The sequence below is a fragment of the Rhinolophus ferrumequinum genome, chromosome 11 (genome assembly GCF_004115265.2).
Source record: "Rhinolophus ferrumequinum isolate MPI-CBG mRhiFer1 chromosome 11, mRhiFer1_v1.p, whole genome shotgun sequence".
Taxonomy (NCBI): domain Eukaryota; kingdom Metazoa; phylum Chordata; class Mammalia; order Chiroptera; family Rhinolophidae; genus Rhinolophus; species Rhinolophus ferrumequinum.
The window spans coordinates 87,881,750-87,907,614 of NC_046294.1; the positions used below are offsets into that span (position 1 = coordinate 87,881,750).

At 40.1% G+C, this 25,865-nt stretch overlaps 1 protein-coding gene across 6 annotated transcripts; it reads right to left on the reverse strand.

Moving 5' to 3' along the window:
- On the reverse strand, window positions 1-25,445 carry IFT46 (intraflagellar transport 46). 6 transcript variants are annotated; one of them, XM_033121359.1, is made up of 13 exons: window positions 25,193-25,445; window positions 24,373-24,469; window positions 21,206-21,285; window positions 18,874-19,026; window positions 18,055-18,197; window positions 16,011-16,085; window positions 15,769-15,862; window positions 15,198-15,326; window positions 4,910-5,031; window positions 4,476-4,542; window positions 1,363-1,423; window positions 955-1,056; window positions 1-469 (listed from the first exon to the last, which is right to left on the reverse strand). In XM_033121359.1, the coding sequence occupies exons 3-13, from the start codon at window positions 21,248-21,250 to the stop codon at window positions 462-464; spliced, it is 999 nt and encodes a 332-aa protein (XP_032977250.1). In that variant the 5' UTR covers window positions 21,251-21,285; window positions 24,373-24,469; window positions 25,193-25,445; the 3' UTR covers window positions 1-461. The 6 variants fall into 6 exon arrangements, with proteins under 6 accessions (XP_032977250.1, XP_032977252.1, XP_032977251.1 ...); XM_033121361.1 differs by having other exon boundaries at window positions 955-1,040; window positions 1,383-1,423; window positions 25,193-25,444; XM_033121360.1 differs by having other exon boundaries at window positions 955-1,053; window positions 25,193-25,444.
- Between the last annotated feature and the right edge of the window lie 420 nt (window positions 25,446-25,865).

Sequence of the window (25,865 nt, forward strand, 5' to 3'; positions counted from 1 at the left end):
TAACCTGAAAGAGTATTTTATTTGTAAAATCTTTGCCAACTAACTTTAAGAATGAAAGAAAATAATTCCATTGTTACCCGAAAAAGAACATCTTTTAAAGTTTCCTCCTAAGCTGAGCATCCTGGCATCCCAGAAATCCAATTCTTCTAATTCAAGTCCCCAGTGGCAGAGATGCACAATTCCCATGGGACGAAAATCAGGACAGGCAGAAGCCATGTAACAAGCACGTGCAGTGCTTTCTGGCAGAGAAGGTAAGATAGTAGGACAAGCTGTGTCACAGGCAAGGACGCCAGGTGGCTGCTAACAATCTCTTCTTCTCAGCTGGGATAGAGGAGCCTGCTCAGCCTTGAAAGAGAGTGACCTGGGAGGTGTCTCAGCTGAAGGTTAAAGTCTCTGCATCTCCAGCTTGGGAGGTAGAGTTGGATGGAGGGGTGAATGCTTTCTTGCCTTCAGCTAGAGCTTTAAAATGCTGTGAGGAAAGAGGAGAGGGAGCATGGAGTATTTGGGATATGCTAGTTGCTACATTTTAGCAAGAACTAACCTCTTCACAATACTTTAAGCTTCAATTTTCTCCCAGCTTTACTTCCAAAACAATTCCTTGGTGTTGTCTTTGAAAAACAGCTAGAAATTTGCCCCATCTCTTTCAAAAATGAACCCCTTTATTCCTTCCTTCCTGCTTCCATTCATTAGGCTACTTGGTTCTCCTGTAAGAGTGACTATCCTCTGTAGAGCCTTACCTAACCTTGTCTAAAGCCCGTATCACCTCTACTTTCCCTTCCTTTAAAAGCCCTACCCTTGCCTGTTTTGCAGCTCTCTTAATTATAGAGAATGGTAATGGCAACTCTAGGCAGAGACATGCCCACTGTCACAGGACACAACCACAGCAGTCTCAGAACAGTGGAGACTGCAGCCGTCCTCACTACAGTTTAAGTCAATCTCCAGGGCTAGTCTTACCTGTGAGTTCTTGAATTCCGAGTAGAGGGAAAAGAGCAGGTGGAGGGACTGAATCCGACTCTTGTAGATAGGGATGTCTAGGATGGCTGAAATCAAGAACTCCCATGTGCAGAACCAAACAAAAATCCATGACTTATGGAGCATTTCCGTTTAGGATAGCCAATCCCCTCCCAGATGGGATGTGTTACTATGGCCTTGGGGGTAAAATACTGGGCAAACACGTCCCAGAAGCCCAAATGCCACCCTGGAGTGCTGCCAACAGCACAACTGGCTTACAGTGCAGGCTTTAACTGAGGATGCCATCTCCCCAGAGTAAACAAAGCTTTTCAAAAGCCCACAGTAAAAAAAAAAAAAGCCCACAGTGTGTTTATCCAGAGACGGAGACAAGGACGGGATGGAAGAGCTTACCACAGATCATGTCAACATACTTTGCCAGGCTGCAATCAATCTCTGCCGTGGGCAGGCTCACCTAGGAGACATATGGGATGGACCAAAGTCAAAAGGCTGAACTCACTCTCTGAAGAAAAAGAGTTCCTAATATAACACATACATGTTAGGGGCTAAATGGTATTCCCCCAAAATCCATATGTTGAGATCCTAACCCCTAGTTCTAACTTCAGAACATGACTCTACTTGGAGATAGTCTTAACGGAGATAATTAAGTGAAAAGGAGACCACTAGGGTGGACCCTAATTCAACATGACTGATATCCTTACAAGAAGAGGAAACTAAGACAGTCACACACAGAGGGAAGACCATGTGAAGACACAGGGAGAAGAAGGCCAAGAAGAAAGGTTCTGGGAAAAAATCAACTCTGCCGACAACTTTATCTCCCACTTCTAGCCTCCAGAAGTGAGAAAATAAAATAAATTTCTGTTATTTAAGCCACCCAGTCTGTGGTACTTTGTTATGGTAGCCCTAGCAAGTAATACAACATGTTTGTTTGTTTTTCTCTCATCAGTAAAATGAAATCGGTCATATTAATTAACCACCAAATTAGCAGATGATCTAACAGAACCAAAGGATTTTGTAAGTAAAATATACTACCATGCTGTCTTCCTGTGTGAAGAAGAAACTGAAACCAGGTTATGTCTAAATATTGATAGTTAACTTAGTATTATAAGGCCTAATGGTCCTTGGACACCAAAGGAACAGAAAAAATGGACATGACATCTCAGGTGACAGATTTTGGATCTAACCAAGTTATATTGTAAGTTTAAAGACCATTAGCTTCTTTAAAAATGTTTTGTTCTCTTTTTACAAAAATAAGAGCTTATATAGTTCTGTAATTTCCTTTTTTCACTTAACAGCATCATTGATATTTCTCTGTATCAGAGCAAAAAAGGCCAAATAATATTCCACTGTATAATCATTTCACTGAATGGATTTACTACAATCAATTCCCTAATTCCCTAATCAGACATGTTTCCTCAGCTACAGCTTTAAAATGCTGTGAGGAAAGAGATTGTTTTCAAATTCTTTGCTTTCACAATTCCCCAATAAACGTTAAAAAAAAAAAAAACTGTCTTCATAGAGCTTATATTTTAGTAGGGAGGGAAAAAAAAACAAAGTAAGTAAAGTACACAGTATGTTAGAAGGTTAAGTATTATGGAAGAAAAGCAGGGAAAGAGGGAGGGGAACATAGGGGAGCTGGTGTAGTAATTTTAAATATGGTGGCCAGGAAAGACCTGTTAATCATCGTTGCTCAGTTTTCTTTTCTTGATACGTAAGAGTTCTTTGCATGGATAGTAATATATATATATTTAAGTAATTTTTCTCAGCCCATCACACTTTTAACTTTGTCTACGGTAACTATCACATTTTCCCCATTATAATTTTTTATTTTCTTATTATGCTAAGAAACACCTAACCATACTAACAGTATTAAATAGTTCTCCTATTTTTAAAAATAGTACTTGTATAGCTTTATTTTTACATTAACTATTTAATTCATTTGAAATTCACGTATGCATATGGTTGAGGCATAGACCTAATTTAATTTTTGTCAAATGGGTAGTCAATGGTCTCATCACAACCCATTCTATCTCCAATTATTTAAAATACTACCTTTCTTATACATGAAATTCCCACATATACATGGGTTTGCTTTCAGATTATTACGTGCTGCTAACCTATTTCTATTCCTATGCCAATATATTATTGTTCTATTTACTACAGTTTTACAATGTGTTTCTAATGTGATAGGCCAAATCCTGCATTATTTTTTCCTATAATTTCTATGAGTAGTCTTAAAAGTTGATTCTCTCAGGTAACTTTTATTACCAAATTTTCAATTTCTAAAAAAATGCAGTTAAAATCCTGATAGAAATAGTGTTACACTAACATAGTAAATTGGGGAGGACTTAACAGTGCCATGAGATTGAATCCTCCCATCTAGGAACATGGCTTAACTCCTCATTCATTCAGATCTTGTGTCTGCCCTTCATAAAAGTTTTATAATTTGCTTTCAAAAAAAAAAATCTTGCCAATTCCTTATTAAATTTACTCCTGTTTTTTCTTTCTTTTTTTAATTTGAGGTAATTATAAATAGGACATCAGCTTCTTAGAATAGCATAAATATCTCTGTGGAAAAGTAATAATACAGGAAGTACACATATTCATCAAAAGGTATGTGTTAGAAATTCATAGAAATATTACAGTAATATTCCATAGTAATTTATAATAATCCCAAGCTGGAAACTACCCAAACGGCTACCATAGAATGAATAAATAAATTGTCACATATTCAAACAATAGAATACTATACAGTAATGAGAACAAATGTACAACCACAATGTATGAAACAATATGAATGAATCTCCATATGGATGAACGATACAGATAAGAAATAAGACACAAAGGAGTACCATTACATTTAAATAAAATACAAAATAGGCAAAACTAATCTATGTTGTTAGAAATCAGGGTGGTTTTACGTTGAGAGGTGGGAGCATGAGGGGGCTTCTAGGATGCTAGTAATGTTCTAATTTTATTGGGGAATATTGGGGAACAAAGTGTTTCTCCAGGACCCATCAGTTCCAAGTCACTGTCCTTCAATCTAGTTGTGGAGGGCGCAGCTCAGCTCTAAATCCAGTCGCCGCAGGGGGTGCAGCCCACCATCCCACGCAGGAATTGAACCAGCAACCTTGTTGTTGAGAGCTCACACTCTAACCAACTGAGCCAATTGATTGCCCCTCCGGAAGCTCAGTGGCAGCTCGTTGTCTTCAATCTAATTGTGGAGGGCGCAGCTCACTGGCCCATGTGGGAATCGAACCGGCAACCCTATTATTCAGAGCTCACGCTCTAACTAACTGAGCCATCCGGCCGCCTGCAATGTTCTATTTTTTGATCTAGTATGTTGATTTACACAGAGGTGTTCAGCTAGTGAAAATTAACCCATGTACATTTCCGATTGTGTGTAATACTTCAATTAATGAGTTAATGATAATATGGAAAATGAGAAAACACTGGGCTCTAGAGTGCATGCCATACTTTCTTAGCTCCTTCTACCTTGAACTCACCTTGCCCAAAAGCTCTTCAAACTCTGGGGACCATTCCTGCATCAGCATGTCAATATCAGGCATGGGCCTAAAGTATAGGGTATATAAAGTATATAAACAAGAAACATGGACAATTGACATCAGCAACCTTTGGATCAGGACATTTAGAATGAAAGGAGTTCTCAATCTGGCACATTAGGATTTCAGGAGAACACAGACTGGGAAGACCAAACTTACCCAGACCCTGGGGTTTGGAAAAGCTGGCTAAGTAATAATACCAGATAAATCACAATTTTTATGTCTACAATCTCAGCCAGTAGCTGCCAGGATCCATAGGACCTCAGGTTGATCAAATATGTCCCCAGCTGTTGGGCCGTCTCTTCTCAGAAGAAATGGGTTCACAGGTGGTGAAGGTTACCATGGGTTACTGTGGTAAAGAACGTGGTATTTCTTACCTGGTATAGTGCACAGTCGCAGGGGGCTTAGAACGATGTAACTCAGAGATGCTCTCAATCCATGTGTCAATGGCTTTGGGATTCTTTTCTGCATCTTCCAGGCTCTTTACTTTCATATGTTGCTAAAAAAAAAAAAAAAAAAAAAACAAGGGGGAAGCCTGGCTGATGGCACTGAAGTAGCTTTCCTGTTTTTACAGAGTGACTCATCATATGCTGTTATTTCATACACAAGGTAGCTGATGAGAAGGGATGCCTGATCGCAGCCAATTGAAGGTTACAGGAAACCCTGATAAAATTTTCTGGAACCATGGGACAGGGACAGGTCAATAGGATAAGACTGATCACAATGAGATACCATTTCACACCTACTAGAAGGGCTAGAATAAAAAAGACAATAAAAAGAGAGATGACCAAGATGGCGCAGTAGGTAAACACTGTGTTTACCTTCTCTTACAACCACACCAAAATTACAACTAATCTACAAAACAACCATTATTGAGAATTGCCTAAAATCAAGCTGAACTGAAGCCTTTCAACTAAAGACTTACAGAAGAAGCCACCTCCAGACTGGTAGGAAGGTCAGAGATGCAGAACGTGCTGGTCCCAGAACCGCATGTGACCATTAAAGATTGGGAGGGCTATTTTGGCTGTAGAGATCCCTCCACCCCCTAAAGGAGCGAGAGATACCAGCCTCACGCCAGCCCAGGGTTCCAGTGCTGGGGAGAGAAGTCCCATAATTTCTGGTTGTGAAAACCAGCGGAGATAGTGACTGAGGGAGACTGAGTGCGGCTGCACTCACAGGCGCTCCTCTTAAAGGGACCCGGCACAGACTTACCCACCAACGGAATCACTCACTCTGAACCCCAGCACTATAACAGCACCTAGAAAGGTGACAGGGACAAATTGCGGGGAATTGAGTTGTCTGGCTTGGGACGGGGACGGGAGAGATGGCTTTCTCCTGGATGGGGTTGCTGATGGAGGCCATTGTTTTTTTGTTGAGCCCTCCCCCTTCCTGGCATGCGAACACAGGCGGCTGCCATTTCTGAGTCTCTGCTGTTCGTTCACCCTATTCTGGTGATTTTAGACCTGGCCCCATCCAACTTTGGGGCACACCCAGGCTACTTCCAGTGCCTTTTTCATGCAGACGACCAGCCTTGGATCAAGCTGCAGACTTCCCTAGGGTCTCTCAAAGGTTCGAACAACCCAGACAAGCAGATGGACAAACAGCATCTGGCTTGAGCGTCTCCTGTACCTCTGGCCCTAAGCCGGCACTAGTGGAAGCCAGCCTTGGTTTGTGGCTTGGCCCCTCAAGGCACTTCCAAACACAGCATGGGAGACAGACATCTGCGGATTTCTTTTTGGCTACTGCTGGGTAGCTGTGAGTGGGGCACAGGCTGAGGCTGAAGCAGACCTACAGTACATTCCCTCCAAGGTGATCCTGGGGCTGGCAACCCCAGTGCCCAGCTTCAAAACGAGCTGGAGCATCACCCAGCTGCTTCCAAGTACGACACACCTATGGGGCAGATTGGGCAGGCACCAGAGACCTGCTGAGTCAGAGCCTGCTCCATAGGATCAGCCTCTGCACAACAACTCATCCACGGTAGTCAAGACCAGTCCTCACAACGAGTGCGCCCAAGGATCAGTCCCTCACATTGATATGCAATTATCAATCAAGGCTCAACTACAAGAGGAGGGCACACACATCCCACACAAGGGACACACCTGGAGCACGTGCCTCAGGTGACCAGAAAGACTGTGCCACTGACCCCCCACAGCACACCTACTACATAAGGCCACTCTAGTAAGACTGGAAGACATAGCAGCCCTACCTAATACATAGAAAGAAACACAGGGAGGCAGCCAAAATGGGGAGACAAAGAAACATGTCCCAAATAAAAGAACAGAACAAAGCTCCAGAAAAAGAACTAAGCAAAACAGAGATAAGCAATCTACCAGACACAGAGTTCCAAACACTAGTTATAAGAATGCTCAGTGATCTCAGGGAGAACTTCAACAGAGAGATAGAAAGCATAGAAATGGAGATGAAAACCATAAAAAAGAACCATTCAGAAATAAAGGATCCTATAATGGAAATGAAGAACATATTACTGACTTTCCGGTCATAAAAATGGCAGTGGGAGGTGAGCCTCTGCAAATCTCCCCTGGAATTTACAACAAATTGAAAAACTATAACTCTACAAAGGACTCCCTGCACAGCAGACAGGCAAGACGAAGAGTCTCACTACTGAATTCACCTAAAGGTGGGCAAATTGCGCGAGTAGGGGAGGAGGGAAGGGAGAAGTGCAGACACGGGGCCCCGTGGGCACAAGACGCAGACCTAGCTCAGTGCTCCGAGCTCGCTGCATCCCGGAACTACCACAGCTGCGGGAGAGGGAAGAACTTGGACTGCTTCAGCTCCGTTTATGGCCCACAGGGCTGAGGGGACAGCATATAACACGGCTGAACCCAACACTCACAGCAGAGACCTCAGAGCAAGAGCTGAGGGAAGAAGGCGGAAACTGGTGGTGTAGGCCCTTACTGCCACACAGAGCGGAAGCCTTAGGCACTGAGACTAGTCACCCCCTCCCTACCCTCCCAGAGCTCGCCCCGCCCCCACCTGCCCAGTGCTAGAAGCGGAACAGTAGCAGTGTCAGATCAAAAGAACAAAATATTTGCAGTTCTGAGAACTGTGATCCACAGACACAGATTCGCAGCCCAACTAATTCCAGCAAAAGGAAGGGAGCACGGCCGGCTGTGGTGGTGGTCGCCGCCATTGCTCTGGACCACCTCTCACAACTCACCCCGCCCCTGTCCCCACCTATATAGGTGGATCCCGGCAGGGGTAAACAGAACTGCTGAAACACACGGGCTCTGAATCTGGTGTAGGAAGAGCTTTGGAACTTCAAAAGCTCTCTGCATCCTGACAGGGACACAGTGCCCTATGACCCAGGCAAACTGTTAACAGAGGAGAAGCCCGCCTTCCAGGGAACCCCCCATTGTGTGAGAAGCTGGAATAGTGCAGAGAAAATATAACACTACAGTGTGAGAGAGAAAAAAAGGCTGCATCGGAGAGAAAATAAAACATTCTACCAACACATACTGGAAAACAAAAGAAAGACCTTTTCCTATCAACCTGTTGCAGAACCTACTCCTGTAGATGTCTAGGAAGAGAAATAATAAATCATTAATTGCCATGAATAACCATGACAACAAGACAGCTCAGAAAGAAAGTGAAAAGTCTCCAGAAAATGAACTTAAAAGATATGGAAATATGTGACTTAAATGACAGAGAATTCAAGATTGCAGTTCTGAAAAAACTCAACGAGATGCAAGAAAACACAGAAAGGCAGTTTAATGAACTCAGAAACGCAATCAAAGAACAACATGAACATTTTACCAAAGAAGTTGAAATTTTAAAAAAGAACCAAATAGAATTTCTGGAGATTAAGAACTCAATAGAAGAAATTAAGAATGAAATAGCCAGCTTAGGTAGTAGAGTTGACCAGATGGAGGAAAGAATCAGTGACATCGAAGATAGAAATCTGGAAATTACACGGATGGAAGAAGAAAGAGACTTGAGACTTAAAAAAAAGTAAAGAACTCTACAAGTACTTTCTGACTCCATCAGAAAGAGCAACATAAGAATAATGGGCATACCAGCAGGAGAAGAAAGAGAGAAGGGAACAGAGAATATATTCAAACAAATAGTTGATGAGAACTTCCCAAACTTGTGGAAAGAACTGGATCCCCGAATCCAAGAAGCAAATAGAACATCTAATTACCTCAACCCCAGCAGGCCTTCTCCAAGGCACATGGTATTGAAGCTGTCAAAAATCACTGACAAAGAAAGAATCCTCAAGGCAGCCAGGGAAAAGAAGACGATAACCTACAAAGGAAAGCCCATCAGATTATCATCAGATTTCTCAGCAGAAACTCTACAAGCCAGGAGGGTGTGGAACCAAATATTCAAACTATTGAAAGAGAGAAATTATGAGCCAAGAATAATATACCCAGCAAAGATATCCTTTAGATATGAAGGAGGAATAAAGACCTTTCCAGACATACAGAAACTGAGGGAATTTTCTAATACACGACCTGCACTACAAGAAATACTAAAGGAGGCTATTCGACCCACCATCAACAGGGACAATTTGTGGCAACCAAAACATAAAAAGGGGCAGAATAAAGGCCTGAACCAGAATATGGGAATGGAGAAAGTAGGCATGCTGAAGAAAATGGATTCTAAATATCAAACATTCTTTTACACAAACTTAAGGGTAACCGCTCAAAAAAAATCCAGAACTGAAATATATACTGTAATAAAAGAAGAAACACAGGGAAACATCATAGAATGCCAACACACCGAAATAACAGACAACAATAAAAAGGCAAAGAAACAATGGAGACATTCTTAAAGCTAGAATGATAGGAAATCCTCACATATCAATAATCACCCTAAATGTAAATGGACTGAACTCACCAATAAAAAGGCACAGAGGAGCAGGTTGGCTCAAAAAACTAAATCCAACTATATGCTGTCTCCAAGAGACACATCTCAGTTACAAGGACAAGCATAGACTCAAAGTGAAAGGGTGGAAATTGACACTCCAAGGAAATGGTACCCAGAGAAAATCAGGTGTAGCCATAATGATATGAGATGAAACAGACTTCAGGGTGAAAAACAAAGAGACAAAGATGGACATTTCATAATGGTAAAGGGGACTATACAACAAGGAGACATAACAGTCATCAATATTTATACCCCCAATCAGGGAGCACCGAAATATACTAAGCAACCACTAATGGAACTAAAGGCAGAAATTGACCAAAACACAATTATACTAGGGGACCTAAATACATCATTGACAGCTATGGATAGATCATCCAAACAGAAAATAAATAATGAAATAGCAGCCCTAAATGCCCCAGAGATGAAATGGACATAATTGACATTTATAGAGCACTTCATCCTATAACATCAGACTATACATTTTTTTCTAATGTACGTAGAACATTCTCAAGGATAGACCATATATTGGGACATAAAATCAGCCTCAGCAAATTTAAGAAGATTGAAATCATACCAAACATATTCTCTGATCACAAGGCTTTGAAATTGGAAATCAACTGCAAAAAGAAAGCTGGAAAAAACACAGACACATGGAGATTAAACAACATACTTTTAAAGAATGACTGGGTCAAAGAAGAAATTAGAGGAGAGATCAAAAGATACATAGAAACAAATGACAATGAAAATATATCCTACCAAAATTTTGGGGATGCAGCGAAAGCAGTTTTAAGAGGGAAATTTATATCATTACAGGCCTATCTCAAGAAACAAGAAAAATCCCAAATAAATAACCTCATGTTACACCTTAAAGAACTAGAAAAAGAAGAACAAGTGAAACCCAAGGTCAGCAGAAGAAAGGTAACAAAAAAAATCAGAGCAGAACTAAATGAAATAGAGACCAAAATGACAATAGAAAAAATTAATGTGACAAAGAGCTGGTTCTTTGAAAAGATTAACGAAATTGACAAACCCTTGGCTAGACTCACTAAGATAAAAAGAGAGAAGACACTAATTAACAAAATCAGAAATGAAAAAGGGGAAGTTACCACGGACACCACAGAAATACAAAGGATCATCCAAGAATACTGTGAAGGACTATATGCCACCAAACTCAATAACCTAGAAGAAATGGACAAGTTCTTAGAAACATATAGCCTTCCAAGGCTGAACCATGAAGAACTGGAAAATCTAAACAGACCGATCACCAGTAATAAAATTGAATCAGTCATCCAAAATCTTCCCAAAAGCAAAAGCCCGGGACCAGATGGCTTCACTAGTGAATTCTACCAAACCTTCAAAGAGGATCTAATACCAATCCTGCTCAAACTCTTCCAAAAAATTGAAGAAGAGACAGTACTCCGTAACTCATTTTATGAGGCCAACATTACCCTGATACCAAAACCTGGTAAGAACAACACAAAAAAAGAAAACTACAGACCAGTATCTCTGATGAATACAGATGCAAAAATCCTAAACAAAATTCTAGCAAATCGAATACAACAATGCATTAAAAAGATCATTCATCACGACCAAGTGGGTTTCATCCCCGGGGCACAAGGATGGTTCAACATCCGCAAATCCATCAATGTGATACATCACATAAACAAAATAAAGGACAAAAATCATATGATTATATCAATTGATGCAGAAAAAGCATTTGACAAGATACAACATCCATTTATGATTAAAACACTTAATAAAATTGGTATAGAAGGAAAATACCTTAACATAATAAAGGCCTTATATGACAAGCCCTCAGCTAATCTCATAATTAATGGTGAAAAACTGAAGCCCTTTGCTCTATGTTCAGGAACACCACAGGGCTGTCCCCTATCACTTCTGCTTTTCAACATAATGTTGGAAGTCCTCGCCAGAACAATCAGGCAAGAGAAAGAAATAAAAGGCATCCACATTGGGAATGAAGAAGTTAAATTATCACTCTTTGCCGATGACATGATGCTATATATAGAAAACCCTAAAGACTCCATCAAAAAGCTGTTAGAAACAATCAACGAATAAAGTTGCTGGCTGCAAAATCAACGTACAAAAGTCCATTGCATTCCTATATACTAACAATGAAATCTCAGAAAAAGAAATACAAAAAACAATTCCTTTTGCAATTGCAGCAAAAAAAATAAAATACCTAGGAATAAACTTAACCAAGGATGTGAAGGACCTATATGCTAAAAACTATAAGACATTTTTGAAAGAAATTGAAGAAGACACAAAGACATGGAAAGACATTCCGTGCTCATGGATTGGAAGAATCAACATAGTTAAAATGGCTATATTACCCAAAGCAATATACAGATTTAATGCAATCCCCATCAAAATCCCAATGGCATTTTTTAACGAAATAGAACAAAAAATCATCAGATTTGTTTGGAACCACAAAAGACCTCGAATAGCCAAAGCTATCTTAAGAAAAAAGAACAATACTGGAGGTATCACACTCCCTGACTTTAGCTTGTACTACAGGGCTACAATAATCAAAACAGCATGGTATTGGCAGGAAAACAGACACATAAGACCAATGGAATAGAATTGAGAACCCAGAAATAAAACCACATAAATATGGACAGATAATTTTTGACAAGGAAGCTAAAAACATACAATGGAGGAAAGACAGCCTCTTCAATAAATGGTGCAGACGTGCAAAAAAAAAAGCCACGTGCAAAAGAATGAAACTGGACTGCTATCTGTCACCATGTACCAAAATTAATTCAAAATGGATCAAAGACTTAAGCATAAGACCTGACACAATAAACTGCATAGAAGAAAACATAGGTACTAAACTTATAGACCTTGGGTTCAAAGAGCATTTTATGAATTTGACTCCAAAGGCAATGGAAGTAAAAGCTAAAATAAACGAATGGGACTATATGAAACTTAAAAGCTTCTACACAGCAAAAGAAACCATTGACAAAATAAAGAGGCAACCAACTGAATGGGAGAAGATTTTTGCAAACAGTGCCTCCGATAAGGGGATAATATCCAAAATATACAAGGAACTCATGAAACAACAACAAAAAAACAAACAACCCAATTGAAAAATGGGCAGAGGACCTGAAGAGACATTTCTCCAAAGAGGACATACAAATGGCAAATAGACATACGAAAAAATGCTCAATATCACTAATCATCAGAGAAATGCAAATAAAAACCACAATGAGATATCACCTCACCCCAGTCAGAATGGCTATCATCAACAAGACAAATAGTAACAAGTGTTGGAGAGGCTGTGGAGGAAAAGGAACCCTCATACACTGTTGGTGGGAATGCAGACTGGTGCAGCCGTTATGGAAGGCAGTGTGGAGGTTCCTCAAAAAATTACGAATAGAATTACCATATGACCCAGCAATCCCTCTCCTGGGTATCTACCCCAAAAATCTGAAAACATCTACACATAAAGACACGTGTGCTGCAATGTTCATTGCAGCTTCGTTTACGGTGGCCAAGACGTGGAAACAACCAAACTGTCCTTCGATAGATGAATGGATAAAGAAGTTGTGGTATATATACACATGGAATACTATCTGGAGGTAAGAAAAGATGATATAGGAACATTTGTGACAACATGGATGGATCTTGAGAGTATGATGCTAAGCGAAATAAGTCAGACAGAAAAAGCAGAGAACCATATGATTTCACTGATATGTGGTATATGAACCAAAAGCAACAAAAGAACAAGACAAACAAATGAGAAACAAAAACTCATAGACACAGACAATAGTTTAGTGGTTACCAGAGGGTAAGGGGGCGGGGGGTGGAGATGAGGGTAAGGGGGATCAGATACATGGTGATTGAAGGAGAACTGATTCTGGGTGGTGAAACACAATGGAATTTATAGATGATGTAATACACAATTGTATACCTGAAATCTATGTAATTTTACTAACAATTGTCACCCCAACAGATAAATAAAAAAAAAAGAATATATTACAGGGAATCAACAGTAGATTACATGAAGCAGAGGATCCAACCAGCGATGTAGAAGATAAGGTAGCAGAAAACACCCAACCAGAACAGCAAAAAGAAAAAAGAATCCAACAAATTGAGGAGAGTTTAAGGGACCTCAGGGACAATCTCAAGTGTACCAACATTCGCATTATAGGGGTACCAGAAGGAGAAGAGACAGAGCAAGAAACTGAAAACCTATTTCAAGACATAATGACAGAAAACTTCCCTAACCTGGTGATGGAAATGGACGTACACGCCCAGGAAGCACAGAGAGTCCCAAACAAGACAAACCCAAACAGGCCAACACCAAGACACATCATAATTAAAATGCCAAAGGTTAAATACAAAGAGAGAATCTTAAAAGCAGCAAGAGAGAAGTAGTTAGCTACCTACAAGGGAGCCCCCATAAGTTGTCAGCTGATTTCTCAACAGAAACCTTGCAAGCAAGAAGGGAGTGGCAGGAAATATTCCAAATGATGAAAAACAACGACATACAATCAAGATTGCTCTATCCAGCAAGGCTGCCATTTAGAATTGAAGGACAGATAAGGAGCTTCCCAGACAAGAAAAAGCTGAAGGAGTTCATCACCACCAAACCAGTATTACAAGGAATCTTAGAGGGACTTCTTTAAGATGGGAGGGGGGTTAAGGAGGGGTGAAAGGGGAAGGGATTAAGAAGTTCACATTGGTTGTTACACAGTAGCCGTGGGGATGTAGGGTATACCATAAGGAATATAGTCAATAATATTGTAATAACGAGGTATGGTGCCAGATAGGTACTAGATCTGTCAGGATGATAGATGGGAATGGGGTTGGAGTCAGGGTGAAAAAGATGAAGGCATTAAGAAATACAAATTGATACAGTATGGGGAATATAATCAACAATGTTGTAAAGATCATGTAAGTAGAATAATATTGAATGTCAACTATATCTAAATATATAGCTATATATAGTCACAGGATGTGGAGTGCAACATAGGGAAGACAGTTGATGGTATTGTAACAGCTATATAAGATGTCAGAGGGGTAGTAGCTTAGGGGGTGGGTTGTCACTTTACGAGGGGTTTAAATGTCTATTACGTTGCTTTGCATACCTGAAACTAATAAAAATGTAAATTTAAAAAAAGACAGTAACAAATGCTGATGAGGATGTGGAGAACTGGAACTCTCATTCATTACTGGTCGGATTGTAAAATGGTTCAGCCACTTTGGAAAATAGTTTGGCAGTTCCTCAAAATATTAAACGGCAACCATGTAGCCCAGCATTCCCACTCCCACATACATATCTAAGAAAAATAACAATATATGTCCATGCAAAAACTTGTATATGTTCACAGCAGCATAAGAAAAGTAGAAACAACTGGTGAATGGATAAACAAAATGTTGTGTGTCCATACAATGGAATATTATTCAGCCCTAAGAAAAGAAATGAAGTATTTACCAGGGTCTAGGAGCTGGTGAGAATGAGGAATGGCTACTAATGGGTACATGGTCTCTTTTTGGAATGAAGAAAATGTTCTTAGATGGTAACGGTTGTACAGCTCTGTGAATAACTAAAAATCACTGAGTTGTACAATTTAAAAGGGCGAATTTTATGGTAGATTAATTATATCTCAATAAAACTGTTGTTTAAAAGATAGGACTGTCCTGCAACCACAGTCATCCCTTTTGATAGGCAGTGAGTCAACTGCACAAATACCAGCAAGGCCTTCACTCTGGCCCTCTCCAGCTGGGGACTGTACGAGGCTAGTATCTTACTGTGATGTTGTGTTGTTTGGAATTCTCTGTTAACCAGAGTGAGAGCACAGTAGGGTCTGACTGCTTTGTAGAAGGCTCATCCAATACCAATAGACCAAGGTTGTCAGGCTTTCCATCAGGACGTGGGACCTGGTTAGGAGAAAAGCAAGAATGCAGAAAAAATGAGGGACATAAAAAGGCCACACATTTTGTTTCCAATAAACTGAAGAGGAAGAACTCTTCTGGTTCATCATTATTACTTACTAGTAACTAGCATGCCTGTATATCATGGTGTACTAAAATCATCTTGAAAAACATACATGATCTATAGGATCTTAAATATAAAGCTGAAGTCATGGATAACTAGGAGGCAAATATGACAAATTTTTAACATATAATGAGATAATCAAACATTACCTAATAGCAATGAATATAATATGGAGTATAGAGAGCAAGGTTAAGAATTCTAACGAAATGAAGATTATATATCCAGGTATCCAATGCTAGTCAAGGTAATTAGCGGAACTGCTAGAGTAATAGAGGGGTCAGAAGAAACACCTAAGGAGTCATTTTTAGGATGCTCCGACTGTACCTTTAAGAATGCATCAATATCCCCGACAGCTGGGATAAAATCAGGAATGAAAGGTTTCAGTTTGTGGTCCAGCTCAATCAACTGAGGTGTATACCTAGGAGATATTGCCAAGGGAAAGTGGAGACAGAAAAACTTACATTAAGGCTAAAACAATTCAAAGGAGAATGGCTCTGTTTCAGACTAGAGGTAGGAAAGGGCAAGGTACGGCCTGGAGGGTTATGGTGGGAAGTCCTAAAACTCACCTACTGATATATTGGAAGAGGTCTTTCACCTCAGATGAAACTGGCAAATGCTCATAATCTGCAGGATCATACGCCCTGGGGAAAGAAAAATAGGACTCAAGGAGGCCAGAGAAGAGTGGATGTTGCTGAGGCCTGGTTCAGCCTGTGTGGTACTCTGACCACAGGGCACATGACTCTGAACCTAGTTTCTGCTCCACTCACATCTGCCTTTCCTGGGTGGTCTGCAAGGTAACTTTGAAATTTATTATGATTAGCTCTCAGTTATCTCTGGCAGTAAAGTACAGCACAGCTGCAGAAAATCCAAAATATTAATTTTTAAAAATTTTAGAATGTAGCCAAAATTGTTTGCCATTTTTTTCAATGAAAGGGATGAAGAGAAAAGATGGAATGAGATTTTAATTTCTGGCATGAAAACAGTTTGCCAAGAAAAAAAGGAATGTTTTCCAAGATGTTTTTCACAGTGTTATTTATAAAAGTAAAAAAATTAGAAACAAATAAAATATCCAAATTTGAGTAATGGTTAGTTTTAGGTATGTCAAGTTGAATAGTACATAGTTATTTAAAAATACTTGTATTGATACATGAAATGTATACAGTAAAAAAATAGAACACATATTAACTATAATTACGTAAACTGTAATGAACATTGGCAAAGTATATAAGTGACTTGGAAAGTTATTAATAAGGTTGTTCTAGGCAGAGTTGCTTAACAAAAAATTAAATACCAGGGGTGACAAAAAAATGTATACACATGACTTGTATTCATCTTTTGTTATTGGTATATATTGAGTATTACAATTTTAATAGTTTTTTACTTTCTTAAAACGTATACACATTTTTTTGGCACCCTCTGTAGATTAATGACTTACACAGTTTTCCTTTCCCCTGATTATAATTTATGGAAGCAGAACATGATCATACAGTGTGCTGGGAAGCATGAAGTCAGTCTGGTATTAAACATTTGCCTAATTTACTTCATGTCTACCCACAGGTGGATAATCCAAAGGTAACTATTTCTATTAGTTTATTTAATAAATGATGCATGCACACAATACAAAATAAAAGACACAAAATGTATACATTGAAAAGTTATATCTCCCTTCCACCCCTCTCTCCTTGACACCAAGTTCCCCTCCCAAAAGTAATCACTATTATTATTTTCTAGTGTATCCTGGAGATAGTCTATGAAATATTTGTTTTGTACACATGGTAGCAAAACATAAAACTTCTATACCTTTTAAAAATTCAACAGTATCTCCTCGAGATTGTTCTTTACCAGTGCATAGAGTGCTGCCTCATATTTTCCAAGGGCTACATAGAATTCTATTGATTGGCTACACCATCATTTATTTAACCAATAATTGTTTGTTTGTTTGTTTGTTTGTTTGTTTGTTTTGGTAGGAAAAAAGCAGGTTTATTCAAAATGCCAGCATTCTGTGAGGATGGTGGCCTCCTGTCCAAAATTCATCCCCCCCAGTAATTGTATTTTAAATGGATGGGCCTTAGAATCCACTTTGATTAAAACCTATAGGGATGGGACATGACCAATGTAACACCAAGGCTTGGGGTAAGGAGATTTCTTTACTTAAGCATCATTCAGGAACATTTTGCCTCAATGTGGGACTCCTGAAGAACCTATTCTCTGCTTGTCCAAAAAGGACCTGACCCTAAAGTAGAAATACTCCTATGCATGTATGTCTTCCTTGCAAAACAGAAATGCTTTGGTATGTATGTATATAAATGGATTTCCTTTTTCCCAGAATGTGAACTCCCTGAAGTCAGGAACCATCTTCTAGATTTACTCAGCAAATTCTTGTGAAATCCCTGAGCCCACAAATGTTTCAGACAGTGCAAGTGACATCAAGGACTCAGTGAGGCCATGGAGCCAGAAAAGAATGAAAACTCATTATGTTGGGTTTCTGAGACATCTGAAAATCCTAAATAGAGGAGATCAAAAGAGTGGCTGGAATTTCACTTTTAATTGATATCCTCCCAGTCCAGTGTTTTGAAGGTATTTTCCTCCTTGTCAGGGGGCTTTCCTCACCCTTCCAGAGGGGCTCCGTGCACTTCATCATCCTCTTCATCAGAATCAGTTTCAGATGAGTCGTCGTCGTCATCATCGTCATCGTCATCATCATCATTTTCACTGAAGCCCCGTTGAGATGTCAGCTGTGAGGCCTTCTTCCCCTGAGGAGTAGGCACAGAAAGGCCCATATAAAGAGAAATTTAGTGTACCTATGCCCAGTTCTCGCCTATTGCCGCAACCAATACCCTTCCACCTGGCATCACATCACCAGAAAGAAAAGGCAGCACTCCCCAGAAGGGCCTCAAAAACCTTTTTCTGCTCCTGCTTAGCTACAAACTGGGTCCCCACTTTCTCTAACATTCTATTTCTGTACTTGAGGTCTGGATATAAATTTTATCCAAATTATATCTATTTTACCTATTACTTAGGCGATCCTGAGACCTCTGTATAAATTATCCAGTCAGTTTCAATTCTAAAATTGAAAGAATTTTGGAGAAAGGCAACTCTAAATAATTATTTTGGGAGGGAATACGGGAAGATGAAGTGGGGAAGACAAACTTGAGGAGATCTTAACACAAAGATCACAGGGAGAAAATCTAGTATTTAATTTGCAGACTATCCAGAGTAAGCTACTTGTAACTATCAAAAGAAGAAAGTTCATAATCAACACTGCGCCTGAATTCTGACCAGCAGTTCCAGAGCTTTTCTATTTCCATTCTCTTTGATGGGTATCTGACGGATCCAAATTTCCCTTCCCTTCCCCCAGAAGTTAAATGCAATGACTATACATTATATCTTAAGATAAAAGACTCTTCTTCTAACGGCATTAAAACCTACCTTTCTGAGTTTCTGGTTTTCTATGTACCATCCCACCCTCTCAAGTCCATGAGAAGGGGTCTGGTGATGCTTGGGGCTTGCAGAGGCAGTTGGGACGGGGTCCATGTCTTTGCCTCTGTGGCTTGGAACCTGTAGCATGCACTCACTTAGGACCTGAAGGATGACCAATTGGCCCCCTTTAAAAGTAGGTTTTGAAAGCTTGGTTTCCATTTGCTATATAGCTTATACTGATGGTAACAGATATTTGATTCTAGTTCTAAAATTATTCAACGTTTCTTTTATAGTAAAGCAGCTATTGGTACATAAAATTGTGACACAATATAAGACATCAAAAACTGCTACTGGTCACACTTTCCTCTAAGCATAACACAGATTTATTTATTTTTAGTTAAAACACATTTTTTTTTTTTTTTTAAGATTTTACTGGGGAAGGGGAATAGGACTTTATTGGGGAACAGTGTGTACTTCCAGGACTGTTTTTTCCAAGTCATGTCCTTTCAGTCTTAGTTGTGGAGGGCGCAGCTCAGCTCCAGGTCCAGTTGCCGTTGCTAGTTGCAAGGGGCGCAGCCCATCATCCCTTGCGGGAGTCGAACCCGGCAACCTTGTGATTGAGAGGACGTGCTCCAACCAACTGAGCCATCCGGGAGCTCAGCGGCAGCTCAGCTCAAGATGTCATGTTCAATCTTAGTTGCAGGGGGCGCAGCCCACCATCCCTTGCGGGAGTCGAGGAATCGAAATGGCAACCTTGTGATTGAGAGCCCACTGGCCCATGTGGGAATCGAACCGGCAGCCTTCGGTGTTAGGAGCACAGAGCTCCAACCACCTGAGCCACCGGGCAGGCCCCAACACAGATTTATTATACATAGATAAAAGTATATTTCAATCTGTAATTATGTGCGACAGATGATACACAGTTGCAGAATTTATTCAGTGACTAAGCTTTATCGGTATACAATTGATAAGAATCCTCTAGGGGTGGCAGGTTAGCTCAGTTGGTTAGAGCACAGTGCTTTGAACAACAAAGTTGCTGGTTGGATCCCGGCATGGGCCACTGTGAGCTGCGCCCTCCACAACTAGATTGAAACAACCACTTGACTTGGAGCTGACGAGTCCTGGAAAAACACACTTAAAAAAAATTAGAATCCTCCATAGCGTTCTTTCTTAATTTAAAGCCTGCCAAAATTATCCTTGTTCACATGGGAAGCAGTTTGACAAAAGGAGCTTTTTAAGAATATTGATTGCCAATTTAAAGATTATTCAAAAGCAGATCCTTTCTGCTGATTCTGGGTGCACACTAATTTGGAAACAAATGAGCCTTGAATATTGACCACATCATGATGAAGACCAGAAAAATGTAGGGTGAATATACAAATTTAGGTCAGTTCAGGAAAATTGTTCACTTTTCTTTTGTTTGCTTCTTCAAAGTTCTACTTTGCAAATACCTGATCTAAAGGGAGAGGACTTTATATACTACAGACAAATGCCTAAAAAATTATTTTGTGGGTAAGATATTAAAACCACACAGTAGTTACACAGTGGGTCTACCTTAAAACATTACCTTTTAGGTTTTTTATGAAATCAGTCTATATCACTACAGCTTTCTGCATTACTTCAAATATTCTTCTTCATCTGAGTTTTCAAAGCTCCTGTTAGTAAAGGACAAGTAGAATGAAACCACTGGGCCACGTGCTAAGGCTGCGTACACCGGCCGTTAAGCACGCACACTGCAACGTTAAGGCCCCATCTGGCCAGAGTTGTAGGTATTTTTCTGTCTGTCTTTCATAAACAGGGTGATTCTCTAGGTTCATAAAGTGACAATAAAGTGACATCTGGATCGTAAGACTTCAAAATTAAAGTCTCTTGCAGATAATATTGGCAGTATAACAAATGTTGATAATGAACAAGTGCCTAAAACAAAATTCCAAACTTGCTTTATTATGAGAATTACTTGGAGTGCTTGCTAAAAATATAAATTCCCAGGCTTTTACCTTCAAGACTCTGATTCAGTAGTTCTGGGTAGGGACAGGGAATCTGCATTTTTAAATATTAAGTACTCCCAGTTTATTCTTATGATCAGTAAAGTTTGCAAAACACTTGCCTACATTATACGAAATTCCTCACCAAACAGTCAGCTGTAACAGTAGGCTTTATTCCTGACGTCAAAATCGTAAGGCTCTTTCTTCTTGATTTTCCTCCATGAGCTCAAAGGTACCCAACTACTAGAGGTGAGTATTCAAGAAATGTTTACTACTGAACTGGTGCCATTTCAAACTAACCACTAAAAAAAAAATCAAAGCAGAAATTCCACAAGAAGCTATGGGTTATACTGCACCTTGTTATTTTCTTCTTCATACTCATCACTGCTGTTATCAGCCATAGTCTTGTTAGGAAGATGGGCAGAATGAGAACGTCCTTAGAAAAAAAGTTTTCCCTTTAGGTTATTGTTAAAATGATGTTTAAAGACAAATATTTTAAGTTTATAATATTTTATGCTCTAACCATTTTATGGAACAGGGTTTATATGAACAGCTAGCTAAAGCATAGGAAAATTAATTCTAAGCATGGCTCTGTCAATTCAATTCAAGACATATTTGCTAAACATTACTGTGCTTAAGGCATTGCGTTGGATATTATTCTAATGATTATCTGCATTACATAAATAGTATAAAGTTGCCCTTAGTTTATACATTGGTAAAATGAGGTTAGTGATTAGTAAAGTGAAAAGTGCTGGATTTATAGTTCAGAAGACTGGGTTTGAAGAACAACTCTACCATTTGGACAACATGACTTAACCTCTCTGAGTCTAGTATTTTCCCACCTGTAAATGAGATCAATAATATTTCTCACTCATGACTGTCGTAAGGATCAAATGAAAAAACTTAATGGAAAAAACTGACCCAGCTCCTGGCAAATTATAGTCACAAATATAAATCTGTATCAGTGCCCACAAGATAACAACTATAAAAATACTCTGAACAATTAACCAGAGATATTCTAAAAGCATAACCAGATGTAAGATATCAACTGGCATGATTTCTAAATCAAATAAATGCCAGTTAAACGCCATTTTTTCAGCCTACTAAACTTCCCAAACTAAAAACAAATTATCACATTCACACTAGCAAGGTTAAAAACATGCTCAAGTCAAAACCTGGGTGTCTGTATACAGAGGGTGCCAAAAAACTGTATACACATTTTAAGAAAGAAAAAAACTATTAAAATTGTAATACTCAATATATACTGATAACAAAAGATGAATACAAGTCATGTTTGATTTCTGCAATTAGAAGACGGGCTCAAAGTGGTTACCATCAGCATCCAGACACTTCTGATTACGGCAAACTACTGCTTGAGCAACACTAACCAAAGTGTCCACTTGTATACATTTTCTTGGCATCCCTGATAAATACACACATATATACATATATATGTGTGTATATACACACACACGTGTGTGTATATATGTATATACGTACATATGTATATACATACATATGTATATATGTGTATACATACACATATGTACGTGTATGTATATGTGTATATATATGTACATACATATATACACATATATGTATATACATATGTGTATGTGTGTGTGTGTGTATATATATACACACATACATATATATCCTGACAGTTGCGCTGTTGTGGCTGCCTTGATGTCCTGAATCGATTCAAAACATTTACCTTTCATGGTCATTTTGACTTTGGGGAAGAGCCAGAAGTCGCACGGTGCCAGATCCAGTGGATAAGGACACACCATAATGTTTTTATTTGACAGAAATTGCCATACCAGAAGCTATGTGTGACATGGAGCCCTTCTGTTGTGATAAAAAAATACGGTGAATGCTGCTGCCGAGTGCCATCCAACAGAAAGCCAGGGATCTTCAATACAGGAAGTGGTGTGTGACTTACTAACAGTGTGTGACAAGTTTCAACTTGTTCGGTGCACTCAGTAGGGTGTGAGCTATAGGTGAGAGGTTTTTTTGTGGGGGTTTTTTTAATTGGGGAAGGGGAACAGTACTTTATTGGGGAACAGTGTGTATTTCCAGGACTTTTTATTGGGGAACAGTAGTGTGTTTTTCCCAGGACTCATCAGCTCCATCCAAGTCAAGTTGTTGTCCTTTCAATCTTAGTTGTGGAGAGCACAGCTCAGCTCCAGGTCCAGTCGCCGTTGTTAGTTGCAGGGGGCACAGCCCACCATCCCTAGTGGGAGTTGAACCGTCAACCTTGTGGTTGAGAGGACGTACTCCACCCAACTGAGCCATCTGGGAACTCAGCTCAAGGTGCTGTGATCAATCTTAGTTACAGGGGGTGCAGCCCACCATCCCTTGCAGCAGTCGAACCAGCAACCTTGTGGTTGACAGCCTGTGCTCCAACCACCTGAACCATCGGGCCACCTGGGAGCTCAGCGGGAGCTCAGCGGCATCCCGTTGACTTCATTCTAGTTGCGGAGGGCGCAGCTCGCTGGCCCATGTGGGAATCGAACTGGGAGCCCTGTTGCCCAGAGGCTCGCGCTCTAACCAACTGAGCCACCCGTCCGCCCTGAGAAGGTGTGTTTTAAAGTGTGCCATAAATCATCCTCCATCATGATAATGCGCTGTGTCACACATCGCTTCTGGTACATGGCAATTTCTGTCAAATAAAAACATTACGGTGTGTCCTCATCCACCTTATTCACTGGATCTGGCACGGTGCAACTTCTGATTCTTCCCCACAGTCAAAATGATTCAGGACATAGAGGCAGCCACGATGACAGTACAACTAAAGACACTCACGAAAGAGGACTTCCAGAACTGCTTCAGAAAGTGGCAAGAATGATGGGATAAGTGTGTTCAAAGCAAGGGGGAGTATTTTAAGGGGGATTAATGATAATGTGTCTTTTACTGTAATACAATTTTTTAAATTTAAACATTCACCATATTGTTTGATCACATCTCGTAATTTTATCTATTCATTTGTCACCTGTCTCCAATGATTACAAGCATCAGATGGCAGAATCAACATCTCTTTTAATACTGTACACCTAGTGACAAGCATAAGGCTGACACACAATATACATTAAGAAAAATGTTTGTTAAATAAATGATGGTGTCAAATCCTCTTCAATTATTCCACTGAGATTTTTATTGGGATTGCAGATTAAAGAAAGGTTACTGAAGCATTTTCAAAGTGGAGCAAAACAGTTTTGATAAGTTAAAAACAAAACAAAACAAAACATGAACCCCTGTCAGATTGTGAGCAGAACAGTATCATAAAGTAAATGGTATTAGGAAACACTGATCAGGTTGGAAGAATATCCCAGAATCTGGGAGGCTGTGTTTTCATCCCCCTTAACTAGTTAGGAAACAGAAACAATAGCAAGTGAAGTAACTTCACTCTGAAAGCCAACATTTGCTATGACAAAATAGAAACTTCTTGGAGACAATCATGAATCCATCCTGCCCTTTGTTCTGAGAACCATTTTTTCTGCTTTCCTCTTCATTCCTCTCTTACCTCTGTGTCTTGGGGTTGGAGTATAAACACTTGCAACCTCTTCAGAGTCGTTAATCTCTAGACGCTCATCATATGTCTGGTTTTCAACAATCTTGGTCTAAGCAAAAGGAGACACGATTACATAGGCTCATATCACCAGACATTAAACACTATGCGGAGAGGTGCGATTCCAAACCAGCATTCATCCTGTTCCTCACCCAAGACATTAGTTTCACATGAAAACTTCACCCCCATTCAAACTTTCCTTAAGGCTTCTTGGCCCAAGATCAAGCAGTGAGATCATCCTGCTGCAATCCATATTTAGGAACTGCTGACAAGCTAGCTGAGGAACCAGAGAATCATGGAGGGAAACAACAGCCAACTTCTACACCAGCTCCCCAAAGCTGTTAGGCACACACAGGCACACGGGCTAAACAGTATTCGTTTATAGATAGCGACTTAGGTTCCTTCGGTTTTCCCAAGGCTGTCGCTGTTTCTCAGGGGAGGCTGTAGAGGCTCTAGAATGAGTTCTGTCTCTGGGGTTACCTCGTTTACCGGAACAGAGGGTCAACTCCAGCCTCTCAGTCCCATCCAATAATCCCGAAAACATCACCCCCATCTCCACCCCCCACCCAACTTGCAGGTCGGGTCCCCCTTAAGTTCTTGGGGAGTAAGAGAAAAGCAGGGTGGTTGGTGGAGACGTGAACGAAGGGGAGAAGGAACAGTTGTCATGGAGATGAGAAGAGATTGGGGGATTGGAAGGAGAGAATGGGAGTCCGCTTAAATTCCTCTTGGGAGGGAGAAAAGGAGTTCTCTTCCGGAGAGGGTGAGTACCAATTACCTGTAGCCCATCTGAATCCGTCTCCTCTAAATTGAAAGAACCCCAGCCTGGGGCTGAGGTCTCACTCCAATGTCAGGCCAAGCCACTCTAGGGATTCTACCTGGAGCAACCGTCCAGTTGTCAGGCGCTAGGTAAAAATAAATAAACAAACAAATTTTAAAAATCGCGAGACTTGCTTTCACTCTCGTGAGACTTTCTCCACTCGCGCCTTCAGTCCCTGTGAGGGAAGGCTCCAAGGAGGATCAAGAGCGTCTCCGGGGTGGGGGTTGGAGGAGCCTCTCTGGGCGATCAGGTCGCCTGTTTGTCTATGGTTTCAGTAAAGGCGTCTGTGGCGGCATCCAGCGGCCACGGGTGGCAAAGCTGGCTGATGAATTTGGGTTTATAAAGTTAACCCTTCAATCTGGAAATAATCATGTGCATTTTACCCCGTAAGACAATTACCATTGGTCATGCAATTCCTCCTCTATCAGTCTAATCAGAATTTAGACAAAATCTCTAAGGAATAGTCCAACAACACTTTGTACGTCCTTTTTAGCATTTGTATTACATTATAGTCCTTCCTCTTTACGGTGTCCCATTGCATAGGACATTTCTTATACTAACAAATTATTCGTTATTTATCTGAGATTACAATTTATCCTGGTGTCTGTATTTTTATTTGCTAAAGAAGACT

Excerpts from the sequence above, each read along its gene's own strand:
- IFT46 (XM_033121356.1), bottom strand. The coding sequence starts at position 21,250 with ATGGCTGATAACAGCAGTGATGAGTATGAAGAAGAAAATAACAAG. Across the intron at positions 15,863-16,010 it reads CTCTTCCAATATATCAGTAG|GTATACACCTCAGTTGATTG; the intron begins GTGAGTTTTAGG and ends AATATCTCCTAG. Across the intron at positions 1,041-1,362 it reads GTATGTTGACATGATCTGTG|CCATCCTAGACATCCCTATC; the intron begins GTAAGCTCTTCC and ends TCTTGATTTCAG.